This window comes from Podarcis tiliguerta, assembly GCF_965153285.1.
Source record: "Podarcis tiliguerta genome assembly, chromosome: 4".
Lineage (NCBI taxonomy): Eukaryota > Metazoa > Chordata > Lepidosauria > Squamata > Lacertidae > Podarcis > Podarcis tiliguerta.
Window position 1 is genome coordinate 75,523,501 of NC_139537.1, and position 21,031 is coordinate 75,544,531.

At 43.7% G+C, this 21,031-nt stretch overlaps 1 protein-coding gene across 12 annotated transcripts in view; it reads right to left on the reverse strand.

Annotated features, from left to right (window-relative positions):
• Nucleotides 1-14,052: 14,052 nt before the first annotated feature.
• Nucleotides 14,053-21,031, reverse strand: part of SEPTIN10 (septin 10) — a 52,956-nt gene continuing 45,977 nt past the window's right edge. For 10 of the 12 annotated variants that reach the window (XM_083437937.1, XM_083437941.1, XM_083437943.1 and 7 more), the window contains 4 exons: nt 19,569-19,701; nt 16,244-16,434; nt 15,877-16,039; nt 14,053-14,518 (listed from right to left, as the gene is read on the reverse strand). In XM_083437937.1, the coding sequence (XP_083294063.1) occupies nt 15,913-16,039; nt 16,244-16,434; nt 19,569-19,701 (451 nt within the window). In that variant the 3' untranslated portion in view covers nt 14,053-14,518; nt 15,877-15,912. The remainder of the gene's footprint in view (nt 14,519-15,876; nt 16,040-16,243; nt 16,435-19,568; nt 19,702-21,031) is intronic. The other 2 variants (XM_083437926.1, XM_083437936.1) reach the window with 1 other exon arrangement.

Genomic DNA, 21,031 nt, shown 5'->3' on the forward strand with positions numbered 1-21,031 from the left:
GAAAACGACCCACCCTTTCCAAATTAACAGGTTTACCATACCCATTGAGTCAACCCCCCATCTCCTACTACTCTTCTGAGAAAAACCCCACCCCACCCTCCCACTATATATAAGTGTCTGGTGACTTCTGTTTCAGTGTATCTGAAAGCTTATACCCAGAACAAACTTAGTTGGTCTCTAAGGTGCTAGGACTTGCCGATCAGAAAGTCGGCGGTTCAAATCCCCGTGACGGGGTGAGCTCCCGTTGCTCAGTCCCTACTCCTGCCAACCTAGCAGTTCAAAAGCACAAAGTGCAAGTAGATAAATAGGTACCGCTCCGGCGGGAAGGTAAACAGTGTTTCCATGCACTGCTCTGGTTCGCCAGAAGCGGCTTAGTCATGCTGGCCACATGACCCGGAAGCTGTACACCGGCTCCCTCAGCCAATAAAGCGAGATGAGTGCTGCAACCCCAGAGTCGGTCACGACTGGACCTAATGGTCAGGGGTCCCTTTACCTTTACCTAAGGTGCTACTGGACAATTTTTTCTGAATTAACGTTGGTGCGGTGTTGTCTGTCTCTATTACAGACTCCTGGGCTATTACTGGGCTATTAATACTGCCTTCATAGGGAAAGCCCTATAGTATTTATTACAGTCTTTTTTTCAAGGCAGCAGCAAGAACATTTAAAAATAACCAGTGTAAATAAAGGTGCCACTTTCCAACATATAATATGGAACAGCACTTCTGCTAAGGTGAGCTCGCCAACCCGTTGTTCTTTAGAGTTTACAGTTAACATGAATAGCTCCTTTTTATTTATGTAGCAGCTTACAACCAGTTTTAACTGGCAAAGGAATTCGAAACCTTTTTTGCACTGGGCGAGCATGGCAGGCGATTGGATTGTGCAGAGATGTCCCTGCCAATCTTTGCCTTCAGAGAGAGAGGCCATACGAGATTGTAGCCAGATTGTGGCGCACATGATCAATATCTGCACAGTAAGCAATCTGGGCATTTTCATCCACAGAGAAACACATTATCTAGTACACGATGTTGAGTCGCAACATACAGTTGGCTCTTTTGCACAAAATAACAGAAGGATCTAGTTGTCCATTCACAGACCTTCCGGGCAACATGCATTCCTCTGGGGCTGGGTGTAAATTAAGGGGATGTATATGTCATAATTGGCATCCTGTCATGGATTTCCTTCCATTATGATGTACTCAGGCACAACCGTGGTGTTTGCGAACCATTGCTACAGCAAACCCTACAATATCTCAGCAAAGGTCATCCCCTTCCCCTGCCCCACTCCCCAATTGTTCATTAGTCATAAAGTGCCATCACTAAATGGATACAAAGTGATTTATTTTGCCATTAGTCTTATCTGGCTTTCTAAAGCAGAGGCTTTAATGAATATGCAAAAACCACATATATTTTATAATCTCCTCCATTTGATAAATGAACCCCTCAAGACAGCTGCCTTTAGAAAATTATGCATATTTTGGCTTATTTCGCCTGTTTAAAACCCACCATTAGTATTTTTTCCCTTTTTCCTGACAACTCTGGTAACGACTGCATGCAATTCAGTCTGAAGTCAAAATCCAAGATTCTACTCTCCCCCAAAAGTGCTTTGCGGGAAAGGGAGGAATAATGCACCGTTTGCTCCCCTATCAATAAAAGGCACACTACATTTTCCAAGGTAACAGCAAAGATAATAGAGGGTGTAATAAAAAGCTGCCATGCGGCTCCCAGCTACCCAGGGAGCCATCGGTTTCAATTAAGAATACAGACTGTGGCATACACTGAAGGGAACCAAAACTCAGTTTAGTGTCATTATGGTCCTGTCCAGATGAGCCTTTCCTTCCCATTTTCACATCAAGAGAACTTCTTGTCATCGTAAAAAGATCAAGCTTTATGTGTTGTGCCTCAAATCCACCTCTCCCTGAACAGATCAGGGAACCTCATTTCTGCTTTTCATAGTGTTCTGTAACGTCAGCACAAACAAAAACAAAAAAAGGTGTTCGGGATTAGCTTGAAATATGCAGCAGGGGCAGAAAAACTATCTGTCTATATTACATTGTTGTAGTGTTGTGGCCAGTGTGCAGGTCATCCTGACAGCAGACATGGTCCAAAAGGAATCCAAAAGTGCAGGGATCTGTGATGATCGAAATAAGACACAAACACACCCACCCACTCCAAAGAGCAGGCACAGTACACAGCAAAATAACTGAATGGTATTTACCGTATTTTTCGCTCTATAAGACGCACCAGACCACAAGACGCACCTAGTTTTTGGAGGAGGAAAACAAGAAAAAAAATATGCTGAATCTCAGAAGCCAAAACAGCAAGAGGGATCGCTGCACAGTGAAAGCAGCAATCCATTTTGCTGTTCTGGCTTCTGGGATAGCTGCACAGCCTGCATTCGCTCCATAAGATGCACACACATTTCCCCCTACTTTTTAGGAGGGAAAAAGTGAGTCTTATAGAGCAAAAAATACAGTATTTTTGGATCGCACAAGGTGGGATTCAACTGAGTTTTTACTCAGAGTAGACTCATTGAAATAAATGGATCTAACATGCTCATGAAGTGCAATGGGTCCACTTTGAGTAAGTCTTAGCTGAACGCTACACATAATTGTTTTAAAAAAAATTAAGTTCAGAATTCTGACAATGTTATGTTTCTGTAAGGAAGGGAGTGGGGGGGGACCCAAATTCCTTTAACTCTTAGAAACTTGGAACTGTATCAATGCTCAATCTCTTTCTGCAAATTAAAATAAAATCAGGCTCTTTAGGCAAAACTATAGAAGCACAATTTGATGCATCTATATACCACATACCGTATTTTTCGCCCTATAGGACGCACCGTCCCATAAGGCGCACCTAGGTTTTTGGGGGGGAAATAAAGGAAAAAAATTATTTCCCCTCCAGGCGCGGGGTTGGGGAAGCCCGAGCTTCCCCCGACCCCAGCCCCCAAACAGGCAGCTCTCTGCAAGCCGTGGGAGCCCAGTGCTGGCTCCCGCTGCTAGCGGAGAGGTCCGCGAAGCCTGGGCGCGCTGAGCTCAGCGCGCGCAGGCTTCCGCATGCAGGCACCTCTCCGCCAGCAGCGGGAGCGTTCCCGCTGCTAGCGGAGAGGTCCGCGAAGCCTGGGCGCGCTGAGCTCAGCGCGCGCAGGCTTCCGCATGCAGGCACCTCTCCGCCAGCAGCGGGAGCGCTCCCGCTGCTAGCGGAGAGGTCCGCGAAGCCTGGGCGCGCTGAGCTCAGCGCGCGCAGGCTTCGGCATGCAGGCACCTCTCCGCCAGCAGCGGGAGCGCTCCCGCTGTTTGCGGAGAGGTCCGCGAAGCCTGCATTCGCCCCATAGGACGCACCCAGATTTCCCCTTCATTTTTGGAGGGGAAAAAGTGCGTCCTATAGGGCGAAAAATACGGTAGATGGTTTTAGCTGAATACCACTCAAAGACCCAAATAGTAAAACACACTGAGTTTGAAGAAAAGAGCCTCAGCCAGTTATAATGCAAATTTAGCTTTTAAACAGAAGTGCAAACCATCTTGCAAAGAAGTGCTATCATTTAAACAGCTGGCGTGATAGCTCAGCTGGTAGAGCATGAGACTTTTAAATCCGGGATCATGGGTTCAAGTCCCACATGGGGCAAAAGATTCCCGAGTTGCAGCGGGTTGGACTAGATGACCCTTGTGGTCCCTTCCAACTCTACAATTCTGATTTGATGGAGCAGGAACTCCATCAAAGACAACAAAACCCTGCATGATTATTTTCCTCCTTCTCTGGCCCCTTCTATCCTAATCTGCCTCAGAACAGACTTGAAGGCCGCATTATCACCTCATTTACTTGCCAGAAAGAACAAGGAGGGCCCATCAATTACCCCAGCAGTCTTGATGATGCCATCACTCCTCCTCTGGAAAAAGCTATGCTCCTTGGTGCTGTTCTTCCACTCCCCCATTGTATGGTGTGTAGACAGATACCATATTTTTTGCTCTATAAGACTCACTTTTTCCCTCCTAAAAAGTAAGGGGAAATGTGTGTGCGTCTTATGGAGTGAATGCAGGCTGTGCAGCTGTCCCAGAAACCAGAACAGCAAGAGGGATCGCTGCTTTCGCTGCGCGGCGATCCCTCTTGTTGTTCTGGCTTCTGAGATTCAAAAATTTTTTTTTCTTGTTTTCCTCCTCCAAAAACTAGGTGCGTCTTATGGTCTGGTGCGTCTTATAGAGCGAAAAATACGGTAGCTTTTCCCACATATGAACGTTCTCCACGCCCGTTACCAGCCTTGTTAAACACAACCAATCCTGTGTTTTCCTTCCTTCATATAGTCCTGCCTGCGTGTCAAGCAGCTGCACACAGAGCATTCTGCAAACAGAAGGAGGGCTTCCTGCCAGTGCTACCTTTCACTTAATAAAATTATGGCAAATCCAATATGTTACTCTGAACATTCTCCCCCCCCCCCATCCCTTTAATGCCCTACTTAAACGTTCATCACAGCCTAATAAACATAATTCAATTTTCCCATTTATTTTTAGAACGTACTCTAGGAAATCTATCTTGATATTATTACAAGGAGGGCAAGTTTAGACATCATACACCTAGGCTGTTGTTCATGAAAGTCTCTAGCTTCCCTTCCGTGTCCCTGCCTTGTGCTTTTCTTGCAGCAAGGGAAATATGGGTGAGGTTCCTAGCCCTCCAAAGGCATATACCCACAATTTGGTTTTTAAAATATTTAGCCCCAATGGGAGGGCCTTAGCTCAGTGGTGGAGCATCTGCTTTATATACCCAAATGTCCCAGATTCAATCCACAGCATTTGCAGGTAGGGTTGGGAAAGATCTCAGCTGCTACCAATCAGTGTAGACAATAGTGAGCTTGATGGGCCAACGGTCTGATTCAGTGTAAGCAGGGCCGGCCCAATACATTTTGGCACCTGAGGTAAGCCACAAAAATGGTGCCCACCCCCCCAGGGAAGAAGGGGGGAATCAAGATCTCTACATCGGGGGGAGGGGGTATAAGATGAGAACAGAGGGAATCAAATCAACCCTACCCATTGGTTGAACCAGTAAGCAAAGGCCTTCGCAGGGAGGAAGGGGCCTGCTCTAAATTGTGGGGTGTGAAACATAAGTAGCAGTCAAGTACAACATTCCTTGTTTGCCTAGAATGGACATGCAAAGGAGATGTTTGTTCCAGCCAGGCAAAAACTTCCTGTTTCCTCCTGGGCTGGAGCACCTTTCCTTTTGCATGTGACTAGAGGTGGGGCTGACCTTACCTGTCCAGGTAATACAAAAGGACAAGGCATGCAGCCATCTCTTTCTCCTTTGGGACCTCGTCGTTGGACCAGCAGCTTTTTAGACAGAGATGCTTTCAGCCAACAGAGGACAAAGAGACTATCTCCATATGGGATAGACCCACATGTACATATATCTGTAACTAAGTCTGCCTTCAGGGATCCATCTGTGACCTAATAATGTGAGTAAACTACTTTTATATATCTTAAATAAGATTGTGGCGCGTTCATTCTTTTTAGAGGGATTAAAGGGGAACTTACCAGGAATGTTATTGAGAGGCTTAAACAAGCCTGCAATCAGCTACCCGCTGTGTGTTTAAAAGGGGAATGTAAAACTCTGCTAAGTTATAGAACTTGCTAGCACAAGTTAGGAAGGATATTATTAAACAATATATCCTCTCCTGCCTCCCTGAATATTCCCACATAAATTGCACCGGGTGGATGTAGAGGCCCAGAAGAGCCCAACGGGCAACTCCTGTCACTTCCTCCCTGAGGGTACAAGGACACCAGCAGAGCCTTCTTTTCAGCAAGAGGCCACTGCGGAGGCAGAATGGATACCGAGACAACGGCAAATCCAGTCTCCAAGGAGCACACCACAGCCGCGGTGGCATGGTGGCATGGTGGCAAGCGGCACGTTGCTTGGAGGTTGGCCCCTGTGGATCATGCCACCCGAGGCAGTTGTCTCACCTTGCCTCATGGGAAGGCCGGCCCTGAGTTTACAGCCACTTCCTATTTTCTGTGTTCTGTGATCAAGGAAAACCTGAATCACAGGGCGAGATTGCTTATTTGAATACAGTGGTACCTCTAGATACGAACGGGATCCGTTCCGGAGCCCCGTTCGCATCTAGAGGTAAACGTAACTACCGACGAAACGTCTGCGCACGCACGTGTCGCTTTTCGCCGCTTCTGCGCATGTGTGTGATGTCATTTTGAGCGTCTGTGCATGCGCAAGCGGTGAAACCCAGAAGTAATCCGCTCCGTTACTTCCGGGTTGCTGTGGAGCGCAACTTGAACGCTTTCAACTCGAAGCGTATTCAACCTGAGGTATGACTGTATATCCCTGCAACTGAGAATAATCACTGACGGATAAGATTAGGCTTTCTATATTCTAAATCACTGCAGTAAAAACATGCGATTTTCTCACAGGCGACAACCAAACCGCTCGAATATTCACTTCAAATAAGCCATGGCTCTATGCCGTGAGCTGCATGCTGACCTAGATGGAAGGTCTTTAGCACTCCCTACTTATTGTGTTTGCTCTGTAAGCCTCCACAACTCTCCACATTTCAGCCGGCCCGGTGCCCTTTCTTCCGTCATATCAATTTCTACTCCCTTTTCACTGGGCATGGGAGCACCGAGTCCCTTTTAAAACACAGAGTGTGGAAGTGTATGCTTAAGGCAATAGTCTGTGGCATCCAAAATATGTGCTCAGTCAGACGCCTGGAAACTGAAAGAACTATTGCTATTTCTGCCCTACACAGAGGGAGTCAACAAGTTGAGGAATGCCCAGTAGGTTGGAGGTAGCTATGAATGTTGGCTACACACACTTGGGAGGTAAAAAGTTGCTGGCTATAAATAAGCATATAGATTCACCCCGGGGGGGGGGGGGACTGCACATGTCCATCAGCCCTTCCCAAATAGAGATTTCATGGTGTTTTCTTTTTTTAAGAAAAAAGCACAACAGACCATGTACCAAGCAGAATAAAGTGGTTACATACGCTTCAGGTTGCACACTCCGCTAACCCAGAAATAGTGCTTCAGGTTAAGAACTTTGCTTCAGGAAAAGAACAGAAATTGGGCTCCGGCGGCGCAGCAGCAGCAGAAGGCCCCATTAGCTAAAGTGGTGCTTCAGATTAAGAACATTCAGGTTAAGTACAGACCTCCGGAATGAATTAAGTACTTAACCCAAGGTACCACTGTATACTCTAGCTTGGTGGGCAGGGAGGAAATAAGTAGTCCATTTGGAGAAAATAAGTCTCCAAAAGCTGCAGATTGTTTCTTTCAAAATGACAAAGAGCCTGGGATGATTCAATGCCTTGGAGCAGCCTTTGCTGATTTGGTGGACTTTAGATATTTTGGACTACAACTCCCATCTGTCCTAGTCAGCCCAACACATCTGGAGGGCAGCAAAAGCTGCTTTAAAACAACTTGTTCCTTTTTCAAGGAGACAACCTGGAACTGTTATGAAAGGAAAAGCAGGAGCAACTTCAGAATGGTCCAAGGCGCCAGAACCTTAACTTCCTCCACCACTTGGCATTCTGAATCCATCCTTCCTTTGCATCGCTGGATACAGCATCCATCTTTCAGAGTTGTTTTATTACTGCCTTGCTCAGTTGGGAGGTGAAACAAAAAAGTCAATTAGATCAGCCATTGAACTGGGACATACTGTGTGAGTAATGGCCTGCATCGGCAGCATGCGCAGCCGAGATGCTCACAAAACAGCACAGCTTGCCACTTCAGCTGGCCTGTGGCCCATCTATTAGCACCCATTCATCATTTCAGAGGGGTTGGGAGCAGGGAAATATGACGCTGGAAGAAAATAAAAACCTGAATGGCAAAAATGGTCAGGAGAATGGAATAGGAGTTCTGAGAAAAAAGGAAGGTGGGCATGTTAAAACACCTGAAGGGATGTTGCAAAGAGGAGGGCAAAGACCAGAGGGCAGAACAAAATCTAATGGGCATAAACTATAGGTTCTCTCCATTTCTAATTCTTCAAATCTCAAATTCACTTCTACAAATTTTGCAATTAAGAAAAATATCCTCATGAAAATCCAGAAGCACTTATACTACATATTCCTTCAGATAGATACATTCTATATGCATTGTTATATGTTTAAGGTTTTACAGTATTATGGTTTTTATGTGCGTTCAAAGTCACCCAAAATGGCTGCGACAATCGAGTCAGATGGGTAGGGTACAAATTATTATTTATTATTATTATTATTATTATTATTATTATTATTAAGTTTCCAGACTCACAGGCCTCTCCACTTCAACACAGGGATCCTACACAGTAAGTATTTGTACAGAGGGAGATTTTTTGCCAGCACAGATTCTCCTTCTGTTAAAGTGTTATTGACCCCTTTAAAGGGGGGGGGGGGTTGCTTTCCTATAAATTTAATTGCCAATCTTCATTTCATTTCAATTTGTAAAATGACCTTTCTATATTACTATACACAAAGCAGTTTACGGCAACAAAATATACAACAAACAACACACACCTTATAATAATCTGGTCCAATACAGAAAGTCATAATAAAACATAACTTTAAAATAGAATGGCTTATATGAAATAAAGTAATATTCAATAATCTATTTGAATATAATAGAACAAGCAATCTTCCTTTCTACACTCTTAGTCTCAAGTCCCCCCCCCCTTTGTTGAACATTTCTTTCGACAGATTATCAGGCAGTAAGAATTTTATTGACAGATTATAAATAAATTGGATGAGACCTAGGCAGGTTAAACTTGAGGCAATCTCCCTTTGAGGATGATTTCCCTAACTTAATTTATCTTGTCACATTGCCAAAATAACTTGACCCAGGAGAAGGTTAAAAAAATTGTTTTGATTTTTATCTAGTTCGCTTGATGAGGAGCAAGCTACATGGAAAATGTTGCCTAGCAACCCAGTATCTATTCCAAAATGGAGCAGAAAAGAAATTGCTTGCTGGGACCCTCCATTACCTCATCATGAGGGATACAGAAAGGCTCCCGACTTAAATGCCTGAGATTTGGAGCTTGCAGTTTATACTGTCAGATGCGAGAATCGGATGGCTGATTTGAGCTGACCTTCCTCGCTTTCATTTGCGTCACTTTTCATCACAGCAGGCCCTCAACAGCAGGGCCAATTCAAAACATTTTGCTACCTGAGGCAAATCACCGGCTGATGCCCTCCTCCCGTTCTACGTGAAAAATTCAGAACTGGCAACAGGACAGCATCTTCCACCACACCTGAGGGCACAGCTCTGTCCCCCAACGCTGCCTTCAACCATCTCTTCCCCTGGAATCTGGCACTTAAGGATGTGGGATATTTACAATGCAGTCAAACCAACAGTGGCACGGGATAGGAGCTGAAGCTCACAGTTTTCCTGTATGTTTGCTAGAGAGAACCCACTGAAAGATTCTCCCACTGTTCCCTGTCAAGGCGAGGGTGTAGCGATATATATTGTCCTTACCTACCTGGGCACAACCTCTCCTCTTTCTCCTCCAACTTCATCATCAAGCAAAAAAAGGTGAAAACCACTGCTAAATCTGACCTATGGTTCAGACCCCACCTTAAGCTAGACTAAAGTATGTCCTTGTAACTGAGCTGCCATTTTAAGCCTGCCTGAACAAAGCTGCTGTATCTGTTATTCTGCAACAGAAACTCTGAGTAAATGTTATTGCTACTTTCTACAAGACTATGTGTTTGATTATTGTTTAAAGGGGAGAATCCAGTCTGCCTTAAAGCCTCCTGGATGACTTAAACCAAAAGGCTAAAACTAGCCTATCTTTTAAGCTGCAAAGGGATGCACCCTGCTGAACTCACAAATGTAAGGAAAGAAGGATAATATCTAATAAATGTATCCTCTCTCCTAGCATCTATTCACATACCTACAAAAGAATTTGTCTCACTCTGTCCAGTGTTTGGGCAGACCTGCCCAACAGCAGAGAAGGTCATGAGGAAATAGGGGTTAGTGTTTTCAGCAACGGATTTAGTGTTCTGAGCAGCTAAACACCATTATTTTAGGTTACAGTCAGTGAAGCCACCTTTTAATAGCACCACACTGACTTTATGCCCACCTCCTGAGCACAGTTCAACGTTTTGGTTTGGGCTTTTAATGCTCCTCATGGCTTAGGACCAGCGTATCTCAAGGGATACTTATTCTCACAGGAACCTACCAGATGCTGAGATCTTCCTGAGGGGCCCACCTGGCATCAGCTTGGGAAGAGGCTGCATTTACCAAAGAAGGAAGCCACAGTCCCTTTTTGGCGGGGTGTGTGTGTCAGGGTGCTTATTGTTGGAAACCCTGGAAGCCAAGACCCAAGTCTGAGGCAAGTATTCTCTGGTGAGAGAACCGCAGCAAAACATGGAGCAGATAAAAGCGTGGAAATAAAGACTGCAAACCTTTTAAAATGTGGCTTTTTCACTGAACTCCAAAGTATCCCACCCTAGCACACAGGTAGATGGTATGTTTGGTAAGTTATACGTAAAATGGGTTACTTACAAACCTCGTTAAAGGTTAGATTTATATGTTTTTCCATACAGCCGTCCAAAACAATACACAGGCAATTAAACGTTGCTTGGTTACAAAATGGTAACACCCTAGCTTCAGAATCCTTTCTTGTCTGAAAAATAAGCTGGCTAATGCCATGCGGCTGAGCAACCAGCTCAGGCCTCCTCACACTGACTTCACATGTAGGCTGAGTCCAACCAAAGAAGAAGAAGAGTTTGCATTTGATATCCTGAGTCTACAGCTCTTAACCACTACACCACACTGGCTCTCCAGTGTGCCCATTTCCACGTGACATAGGCTGAGCCTGGCTGGACAGCTTACTCTATGGTATTAACCTATTCATGCATTAAGGAGATTTAAGCATGTTGTTTATGTGAGGCTAATTGTTCCACAATTCCCTCACACTAGTGTGTTTAGTGTGAATATGCAATATGACCTTCTGAATTGCCACATCTAAGCTCTGCAACTGCCTTCTCAGGCAGGGCCCATCAAGGCTCTTTACAAGTGACCTCCTGCTGAATGGCCAAAATCATCTGGATCCAGCACGCTTTTGCCCTGCCAGCCTGATTGATCATCCATATCATGAGACGAGAGAACAATCTTTTATTCATAGGTGTTTTGGATTTAAGCACTGAATCAATCCATAAATACATCTCGGAGCCTAGAGGAAGCTACTGATTTTAGCATTTAAATGTATGAATAATACACAAAGGGTTAGGATGTAGATTACATAAAACTGTTAATTAAAATGAAGAAAAATATCTAGGGCATTTCATTGCTCGTTTGCAATGATTGTGCAATAGGAAGTGATGAAACAGTGGCTGTTGAGCAGCATCTGCTGGTGAATGCTATGCATAGTTAGTTTAACAACGTGAGTTTTGACATCAGAAGCCTACCAAAAGAAATTATAGCAAATTCCCTATCCACTTTGAATTTTTGTATTACTAGATATGGAACATGGAAATGCTAGATTAACTGAGACTGGTGTACTGAAGGCATTAATGTGTCTCACTAATATTTGCAGGGCAAAGAAATGAAATGTAGCAGAAGAAACAGGATATGCCCAGGAACAATGCAGTTGGGAGTGACCACTAACAAAAAACAACAGGCCAGGAAATATAGTTAATTTCTGCTTTGTTAATATACCAGCTGCCTAGCTTCTCTTTATTCCTATTTTCCACTACTGTATTAAGGAACTTGTGAGTTTTGCCTAAAGGTGGAGGTGGATCTGGTTAGCAGCTGAATTTTTATTTTCAAATACAGGGCATCAACCATTATATGTTGCTTCTTCCTAGAAGGCTTGGGTACAACCTGCCTATCACATAACACCATTATTTGAATGTCTCTTACCTTCTTGCTGTTTCCATCTTAGGTCTCGATGAAGATTCTGTGGCTTCAATTCAGTAAACTTTCTTCCTCTCCTCCCTTGCTTGCTCTGTTCACCATTTACCCAGATGAAGAGCCCTGGGGAACTCAAAAGCTTGCACTTAACACAGGTGCAGACCTCAAAGATCAGGACCTAATCAACCACTTAACTGATGGCAGCTGGGTTGACTCTGGTCAAACATTGGAAAGATTTGTGTTTATTGGTATCACAAGGTGTGGTATATAGCATTCATGGAGAAACTGACTCAGAAACTGAGAGTTTTCCTTGCCTTTTCAAAAACAGATATTTAATTCAACATAGTAGTCCTATATTGCTTACGTTAACAGTGAAAATAACAGCACCTACCTTAACACTACGAGCATATTTGGAATGCTTAATTCTGTCAATGTTATCATCTTTTACTTTCCCTTTACAGGATCTGCTTCGTTGTACTTTCATATATTTGGTTGCTTGCAGGATTCTTTCTTTATCTTGCCTCCCATCTCCTCCCCCCCACCCTCACCCCTGCTTTACATTATGGGCTTGGTATGGTGTCTAATTCATCACGTTTACTTCGCTTGTCTTACGTATATGGATTGCTGGTTAGGCAGGTTTAGGATGGGGGTTGTGTTTTCTCAACCATTAATAAGGTTCCCTTTTTCCACTTACAAATTACAGTTGTATTTGATTTGCAATTATACACACACACACACACACACACACACACACATATATATTTAACAATGAATATATACCAAAAAGGAGACTTGCACACTATTTTGTGATATTTTGGTTGTCCTACCAAGGGTATTGCCCTGATAAGAATTTTAATTTTTTAAAAAAATGTCTTTGCTTTTTATATAACAAAGTTTATAGGCCAGCTCCGTTCCCGCCAGCCTATTGCTGGACTTTCATCTACAAATATTGTGGTCTCTTTTTTAAAAAAAAAATCACTACAGTAAAAGCGTCTTAAAAGTATAACCATGAAAAGGCAGTTGACTTGAAACTGACAGCTCTGCGCTCTCTTTTCTTCTTCTTCAAATATTTCTGAAATTGGGAAGAGTAAGGCCTGACCAGGGAATTTTCATTCAGCTAAAAATAGCTGAACTGAAAATACTGCCCACTTCCCAATTATTATTTTTCCTGGATTCCTTAAGCGCCACACATCAAAAAGAAAAGTAAGCACATCATAGGTGTGTATTACCCTCAACCAAACATTTTGTTCATTTTGTTCCAACTGCATTGTAAGTTCAGGTCTCCCTTTACTATGAAGTCTAATGGAAGACTCTGGGAGTATTTTACTAACCAAAGTCTCAGTGACATGGTGCAGGACATAAAAATGTGTTTCTGAAATGTCAGCCTGAGTGATAGCTCTCTCTGCCATCTGCCTTAAGTTATCACACTCTTCCTCATCGCGTATCAAAAACCTGCTTTGACAAAACAATTTGTGCTACTCCCAGTTACAGGGTTAAGGTAAAGGTAAAGGGACCCCTGACCATTAGGTCCAGTCGTGACTGATTCTGGGGTTGCGACGCTCATCTCGCTTTATTGGCCGAGGGAGCCGGCATACAGCTTCCGGGTCATGTGGCCAGCATGACTAAGCCACTTCTGGCGAACCAGAGCAGCGCACGGAAACGCCGTTTACCTTCCCGCCAGAGCAGTACCTATTTATCTACTTGCACTTTGACGTGCTTTCGAACTGCTAGGTTGGCAGGAGCAGGGACCGAGCAACGGGAGCTCACCCCGTCACAGGGATTCGAACCGCCAACCTTCTGATCGGCAAGTCCTAGACTCTGTGGTTTAACCCACAGCGCCACCCGCATCCCCATTTCAGCAATTTAGCAAGGAAGGTCATTAAGAACTCTTGCCATTGCTTTAACCACTCACCATTTGAACTTTCTCAAGGCAGTTTTTAAAGGGCACATTCATACTTAGAATGTCACTCTGCAGATTTATGGATTGTCTGCAGAGATCTGTTTGCAAGGAACTCCTGGGCCTAACCTCGTACAAGGGGGCTTGCCCTAGTCCAGTGCTGTTTTGACTTTTCTTGGAACACCAGATTCCCTTCTCAATACTTCTCAATATCTATTTTCAAGTAAAGCATATGTTTGCATGAATACTGCCATTGCAAAGGCAATCATGGCCCATTTTAATTTAAGCTTATCACAGAGCTAGAATATGCATTTATTAAAAAAAACATTTCCAGAAAAGAAAATGTTTTCTGAAACAGGTTTACATATTTTATTCAGTTCAACCAATGTTTCAAATGGGGATATTCATTGATATGCAGTTAACACATTCAAGAAGCACCAGTTCTTTAAAACAGATGTAATATATAATCATTTCTATGCTAAGAGTATTCATAACACAAATAAAAATTCTTTTGTGGCACAGTGATCTTAGGTACAGCACTTAAAGTGAGTACAGCTTGGCCACAGGTATATACTTTAAATGCACATCAATAGCTTAAAAGAACTGTCATTTTATATATTTAAATACAACAACCTACAGTACATTATGTGATACTAATTATACATTTTAATATACTTTTCCCTTTGTTAAACAGGAGTCAGTTTTCAAGTTAACTTGCATTAAAAGGGGGGAAGGTGACCCAAGTATTTTCATAGAGAACTGTGAAGAATTTATTCTTGTATTTATTCTTCTTTCACATAAAGCCAACGCTGAAACAGAAGGAGTTATATTAGGGACACCTGTTCTCCACAGAAAGCAAAGACTATTCATAAAGTATTAAAGCTTTTGTCTTCCATGTATTTATATTTATTTTGATGAATACCAAATAGAGAGAACGTGAACTGACTCAAAGGCAGAGAAATATCACCCTGGTACAGACTTTCTTTGACTGAATCACTTCAGACTACAATGAAGGTTCCTTGGTTTAACGGTCCTTTCATCCAAAACTCAATGGCACAGGAAGGCTTACAGCTTAGCCTTCTCCCTGATGTGATAGCAACAAATGACTAAAACAGGTACACAGGCTGCTGAAGTATTAAAAGTAGTTGCTAAGTCATATTTATTTAATATGTGGCTATTCTTCCTACCTTTCTTTCATTGGTGGTGGACATGGGTTTCCCTGACAGATTCCAATCAGTCACTGATCAAACCCAAACCTGCTTAGTTTCAGCAAAGTGTCATATCCCTTCGGAATGTGCCCTGATAACTGAACATTTAGTAATTTCCATGAATGTATTTCAAGGTTGAATTAAATCAGGGGTAGGCAACCTAAGGCCCAGGGTTCTCAATCCAGCCCGCGGATGGTCTGGGAATCAGCGTGTTTTTACGTGAGTAGAATGTGTCCTTTTATTTAAAATGCATCTCTGGGTTATTTGTGGGGCATAGGAATTCGTTCATTATTATTTTTTCAAAATATAGTCCAGCCCACCACATGGTCTGAGGGACGGAGTGGCCCACAGCAGAAAAAGGTTGCTGACCCCTGAATTAAATTCACAGGTGAGAGTAAATACAGTGTGAATCGGTGTCTGTCCATTCCGTGGAGTTTCTCCTTCTGTCCCCCTGCAGCCCAAAATCTGCTCTGTTTAGTGCAACTTAAAAGAAATGTCCTTTTATATACGCTATTCTCAGCAGGGGGACCACCCCTCTTGGGGATAAAATTAGGGGCGTGCAAGGGGTTGGAGGTAGGAGAAAAGAAAGCCACATAGTGCAATCAGATTTCTGCTGTGCAAGTTTGTGGAAATTGTTCTATGTTGCCCAACAGTCACTACTGAGACGATGGTATTTCTGATCATTTAATGACCTTGTCATCATTTAAAAGCATTAAAATGAATTGCTTAGCATAGTTATTCCTTAGAGTAGTTGGAATTTTGAGCAGAACAGTTAAGCGCAGCAAGAAGCCCCTTCTCCACAATATATTTTTGAGGTTGTTTATAATTCTGTAATAACTTCTGTCATCGCCACAAAACCACAAAGACTTTTGTGAATTTCAGAATATTCCTAGGAATGAAAAAAACCACACATTGTGGCCATATGGATCTGTTTTCTATGACTTTTAAACATAACATACCTTAACCATATAACGTTTTCAAACTGCTTCCAAATTCTATTCATGGTGCTCCCTGTGGGCTCGTTCCCTTTCTAATCTCTCTTTCTCTCTCTCCTCCTGTATATTCACAAACTCCTGATCTCTGACATCAAAGCACAGGAGCTCAAGCCGAAAACCTTGATCCCTTAGGACAAATATTAAAAAGAAGAGTTCTTGTAAAAGTGTCTGATAGTATCAGCAAGACAGTTTTGAACAAGTTAATACAAAATTATTTTTCCCCCATATGTGGTACCTGATTAATTTATACCGCTTAAAATATTTATCTGAACCGGACAGAATACCTTGTCCTAAAATCCAAATCCTAAAATTTTATGGATTGATTACTTACTTTTTACGATCCTTATCTTTTTTATACCCAACAGTCGGCGTAGGGGGCAGTGGCCTCCCTTGGATTATTTCTGCGGCAGCTTTTCTGTCATTGAATGCAATAATTTCTTCTTCCAGGAGTCTTCTTTTCTCCTCCAATTTCATTCTCTCCTCTTCATCAAGCCGTTTTAAATGTTCGAACTCCAGCTGTAGCTAAAGTCAAGCACAAAAATATCACTTCTGCCACAAGGTGGTAGCCTAGCACTTAATATACCATCCTCAGTAATCACAAGGTCAAATACAGAGACCCATTTCCTTAACAAGTGTCAGAGTTTTCACTTACTATTTTCATAGTTCACTTATTGACACAAGTGCGCTAAAACCTTTTCTTAGAGTAACTTGAAACTGATTTCTTTTTAATGACAAATGTGGACATCAGTTTTATTCATAAAAGTTTTTCAAGGGGGGGGGGTCTCATTCTTTCAGAGCATCACATAGTTAACTTCCCAATTCTTGCTAAATGAAGAACAGATCAAACATTTCCCAATTGAACAACATGGCCTACTGCCTTGATCAGCCCATCTTTCAATATGCATATGATACTATGAGTTATACTGTAAGCTTCTGGTCAACAATTTACTTTTAAATCAAAGGAGACTGATTTCAGTAAATTATGTTAGATCAACTTGTGATGTCATTAAGCATAGGAGCCAACTCCTAGGGGCCTAAGTCCCTTCGACCCCCTCTCCACCCTAAAATATTTGAGAGAGCTGCCACACACACACACACACACACACACTCACCCCAGTTGATTGGCACTGCCATTCAAATAGTGTGTGTGTCCTAGGATCTATTATGCAGGGCAGTATATTTTATTCAAGTTGGCACCCCTATCATTATGCAATAATGAAAGGCTGTTTCTATTGTTTCCTGGAACTCTGATCTAAATCAACAGCAAGTTGCCACATGAACTTGATGATCCTTGTGTGCTGAACAGCTGGATAGGAAAATGGAGTCCCCCGCAGATAAGATGCCTATTTCACCATCTAATATCGCTGCACACCACCTCAATGTCTGAGCAGTGTGCAGGGCCGCCAACGACAGGGGTGGACGGAGATTCAGCTCCCTCAATATTTCTGGGCAGGGGGCTGAGTCCCCTCCCCAATATTCTTCCCCCACCATCCCCTCCACCGCCCCCCTCTCCTGTACAGGGCTGTACAGCTCCTTTGCGCCAAGCTGCAGCTCTGCTTCTGGGTCCACTGGCAGAGGAAGGGGTGCAGTGGGTGTCATCCCTAAGGGGCCACTTGCGGTGCCTCCCTGGGACGCTTGCCCCGCCCCCACGGGTGGCTAGCCCCGCCCCTGGGTGCACAGCCTGTGCTCCGCTAACTCCGCCTCTGCCTGGGTCAGGTCTGACCTGGGAGGCGGAGAGAAGCAGAAGGGTTGCAGCAGCATTTCTGCTTTTCTCCTCAGCTGGGCAGCACTGCACAATGATTCTTGTACCCAGCTAGGCCAGCGTAGAGAATGATTTTCACCCTCAGCATTCTCCATGCAGACGACCGAGCACTGGCCTACTGGGTGGGGGTAGAAGGCACAGAGGGTGATTTTCACTCTCTGCGTTCCCTGCTGCCATTGGGCAAGCGCTAGCCCGCCAGGGTGGCAAGAGGTGCAGAGGGTGATTTTCACCCTCCTCGCTCGCCACCACCAAGAGGCGAGCGCTGGCATGCCAGGTAGAGGCAGGACGGGTCACGTGACACAGACCCCCCTCAATGTGGGGGTCACCACCCCTGTCAGTGTGATATTCTAGGCCAGGGGTCAGCAAACGTTTTCAGCAGGGGGCCGGTCCACTGCCCCTCAGATCTTGGGGGGGGGGGGCGGACTATATTTTTTTTGCGGGGGGATGAATGAATTCCTAATGCCCCACAAATAACCCAGAGATGCGTTTTAAATAAAAACACACATTCTACTCATGTAAAAACACACTGATTCGCGGACTGTCCATGGGCCGGATTTAGAAGGTGATTGGGCCAGATCCAGCCCCTGGGCCTTAGTTTGCCTACCCATGTTCTAGGCCAGCAGTTCTCAACCTGTGGGTCCCCAGATGTTGTTGGACTACAACTCCCATCATCCCTGAGCTCTGGCCTTGCTAGCAAGGGGCTATGGGAGTTGTAGTTCCACAACATCTGGGGACCCACAGGTTGAGAAAGGCTGCTCTAGGCGTTCCAAGGCTGTTTCCTCAGAATGAGGGACAGCCAAGACTGTGGTGTATTTATGATACATGGTTTATTTACACATAAATATAACCTGGGGAGCTCACAGCATTAGTACCCCAAAAGGGTTTTGCTCCTTCCATAGCCACAGCCTTGGATTCCAGCAGAAAGCAGACATGGCTCTATCTCTCTGGCTTCCATCTGCCTCTGGCTTGCACTTTACACACATCTCTCAACTCTCAGCTCTGGCCATCGCCTTTCTAAGTACAATGGTGCCTCGCAAGACGAAAAGAATCCGTTCCGTGAGTCTCTTCGTCTAGCGGTTTTTTCGTCTTGCGAAGCAACCCCATTAGCGGCTTAGCGGATTAGCGCTATTAGCGGTTTAGCGGCTATTAAAGGCTTAAGGGATTAGAGGATTAGCTGCTAAAAGGCTATTAGCAGCTTAGTGCCTTAGAAAAAGGGGGTGGGGAACGGAAAAAAATCGCAGCAACTCGCAAGACATTTTCGTCTTGCAAAGCAAGCCCATAGGAAATTCGTTTTGCGAAGCACCTCCAAAACGGAAAACCCTTTCGTCTAGCTGGTTTTCCGTCTTGCGAGGCATTCGTCTTGCGGGGCACCACTGTATGGCAGTTATCTCATTTGTATTATGCAACATGCGGCATTCCAGTTCTCAACCGTAGCAAATGGGAGTGTAAAAAGAAATGGCTTGACCCAGCACAGCAACACTGCAGTAGAGACCATCCTAACCACAATAAATTACATCAACTACCAAATCAGAATCTGATAACCTTCTCCTTAATGCTGAACGTGCCTAGCCAATCAGCTCCAGCTGTGTGAACAAGAGGAGGAAGGGCTCTGCCACTCATTGTGAGACACTGGGAAGGGATGAAGAGGGAGGTACCATGCGCATGTGGACACACACAAACAAACTAGGGGAGGAGACATATTTGGGACACAGCTGAATATTTAGTTGCAAGTCTCCCTGGTCCTGACTTGTGATGGAATTCCAGCCATGATCAGGATCTAAAGAATCATTCTCTCCAGTGCATTCTTTGCTAGCCATCTTATTCTGCTGCTCCACGTAATGTCTTCAAGCTACCACTACAACCAGATCAAGAACTATAAGAGAGATGGGCTTACTTCTCGCTCAGCTTCTTTCAACTGTACTTCTTTCTCTTTGACCCTCCGAACAAACCTTTGCCTCATCTCCTCTTCTTTTTGCCGTAAACTGTTAAGGAATTCAAGACGCTTAGCTTCATAAGTCTCCTGCAGACTGAGGATCATAAAATGTAAAATAGCCTTCAGTCAGAGCTGGCAGCATTCACCCATTTTATTTACAAAACCCAACCACATTTGACCAGCTTTCCTGTACACAAGAGACTGTCAAAGTTCACAGGGACATTGAAAGTACAAGGAGATGTTTTGCTCAAGAAGGTGTGCACTGGAGTTACATCTGGTTTATCTTACAAACCTCGCAATTAAGGGGCTGGGTGAGAACAGTTGCAGTCTGCTGTCTCACCATACTCACAGTGTTTCCTTTTGTTAAATTTATAAACTGGTTCTAAAAGTTGTTAGGACAGGACAAGCAGTGATGCTATGAATAGAATGCAGGACAACAAATTAATCATGGTGAAGTGGACAAAGCATAGGTGGCCCTGGGCTTGTATTTTTGATCCTAAATGCATCTAACTTGGGAGTATACCTGATCAATTGAAATAGAACTTAATTTGAGAAAAATTTGGTCACTTCCAGATGACTTGTTTAATGAACATTCAGCCTGATTTGCTTATGAAGCTATTAGACAACATAGTCATAGGGTATTTAACGTGCATTTATTCTGATTTGTGAGATTAGACAACATTAAGTCAAGAAAGTGTTATTCCACACTTTCCTGTTCAGCAGAAAAAATTCAGTTCTTTTATCACTGTGCATTTGCAGACCACCAAACAGATCTATCTACATCAGCTAATGTACCCACTGGAATTATTGCCACATTTCAAAATCTGTAGTGATTATGTTTGATGGCAAAAGAAGATGTCATTTTCTCATTGTTTGCCTGGCTTTCTCATTCTTCTCCTCTTTACATGCCAGTCTAGAATATCTTCTATCAGTTTTTTAAGCTTCCTCTCAGAATGCTGGATGTGTCCTTCCTTTTTGGCACACTGACAACTGGATATTCTCTCTACAAAGTCACTTTCCAGTAAAGAGACTACTTTGAACCAGACAAAGAGTAAAACTTGCTGATCTTACAGTTGAAAGCTGATTCCAATCTCACTGTAATACATACAATGTCAACAGCCAGAGGTCTTCCAAATATCTCACTCTTGGCATCTGTTAAGGAGTAAAGGTGCCTTTCGCTTAGAAAGCATTCTAATTCTTTTTAAAGGAACCCAGGTGTTAAGATGCCATTGTTGTAACTTTTTACACCAAGGGCAGAAGACCTGCCACCCTCCAGATGTTGTTGGGTATCCAGCTCCCATCAGCCCCAGGCAACATCTGGAGGACCACAGATTTTCTACCCCGTTTTACACCCTAACTAGGTTCGGCGTTAGGTGGTATCATCTTATTGCACCAAGTCTAACTGCTACATGTGCTTCTTCCCT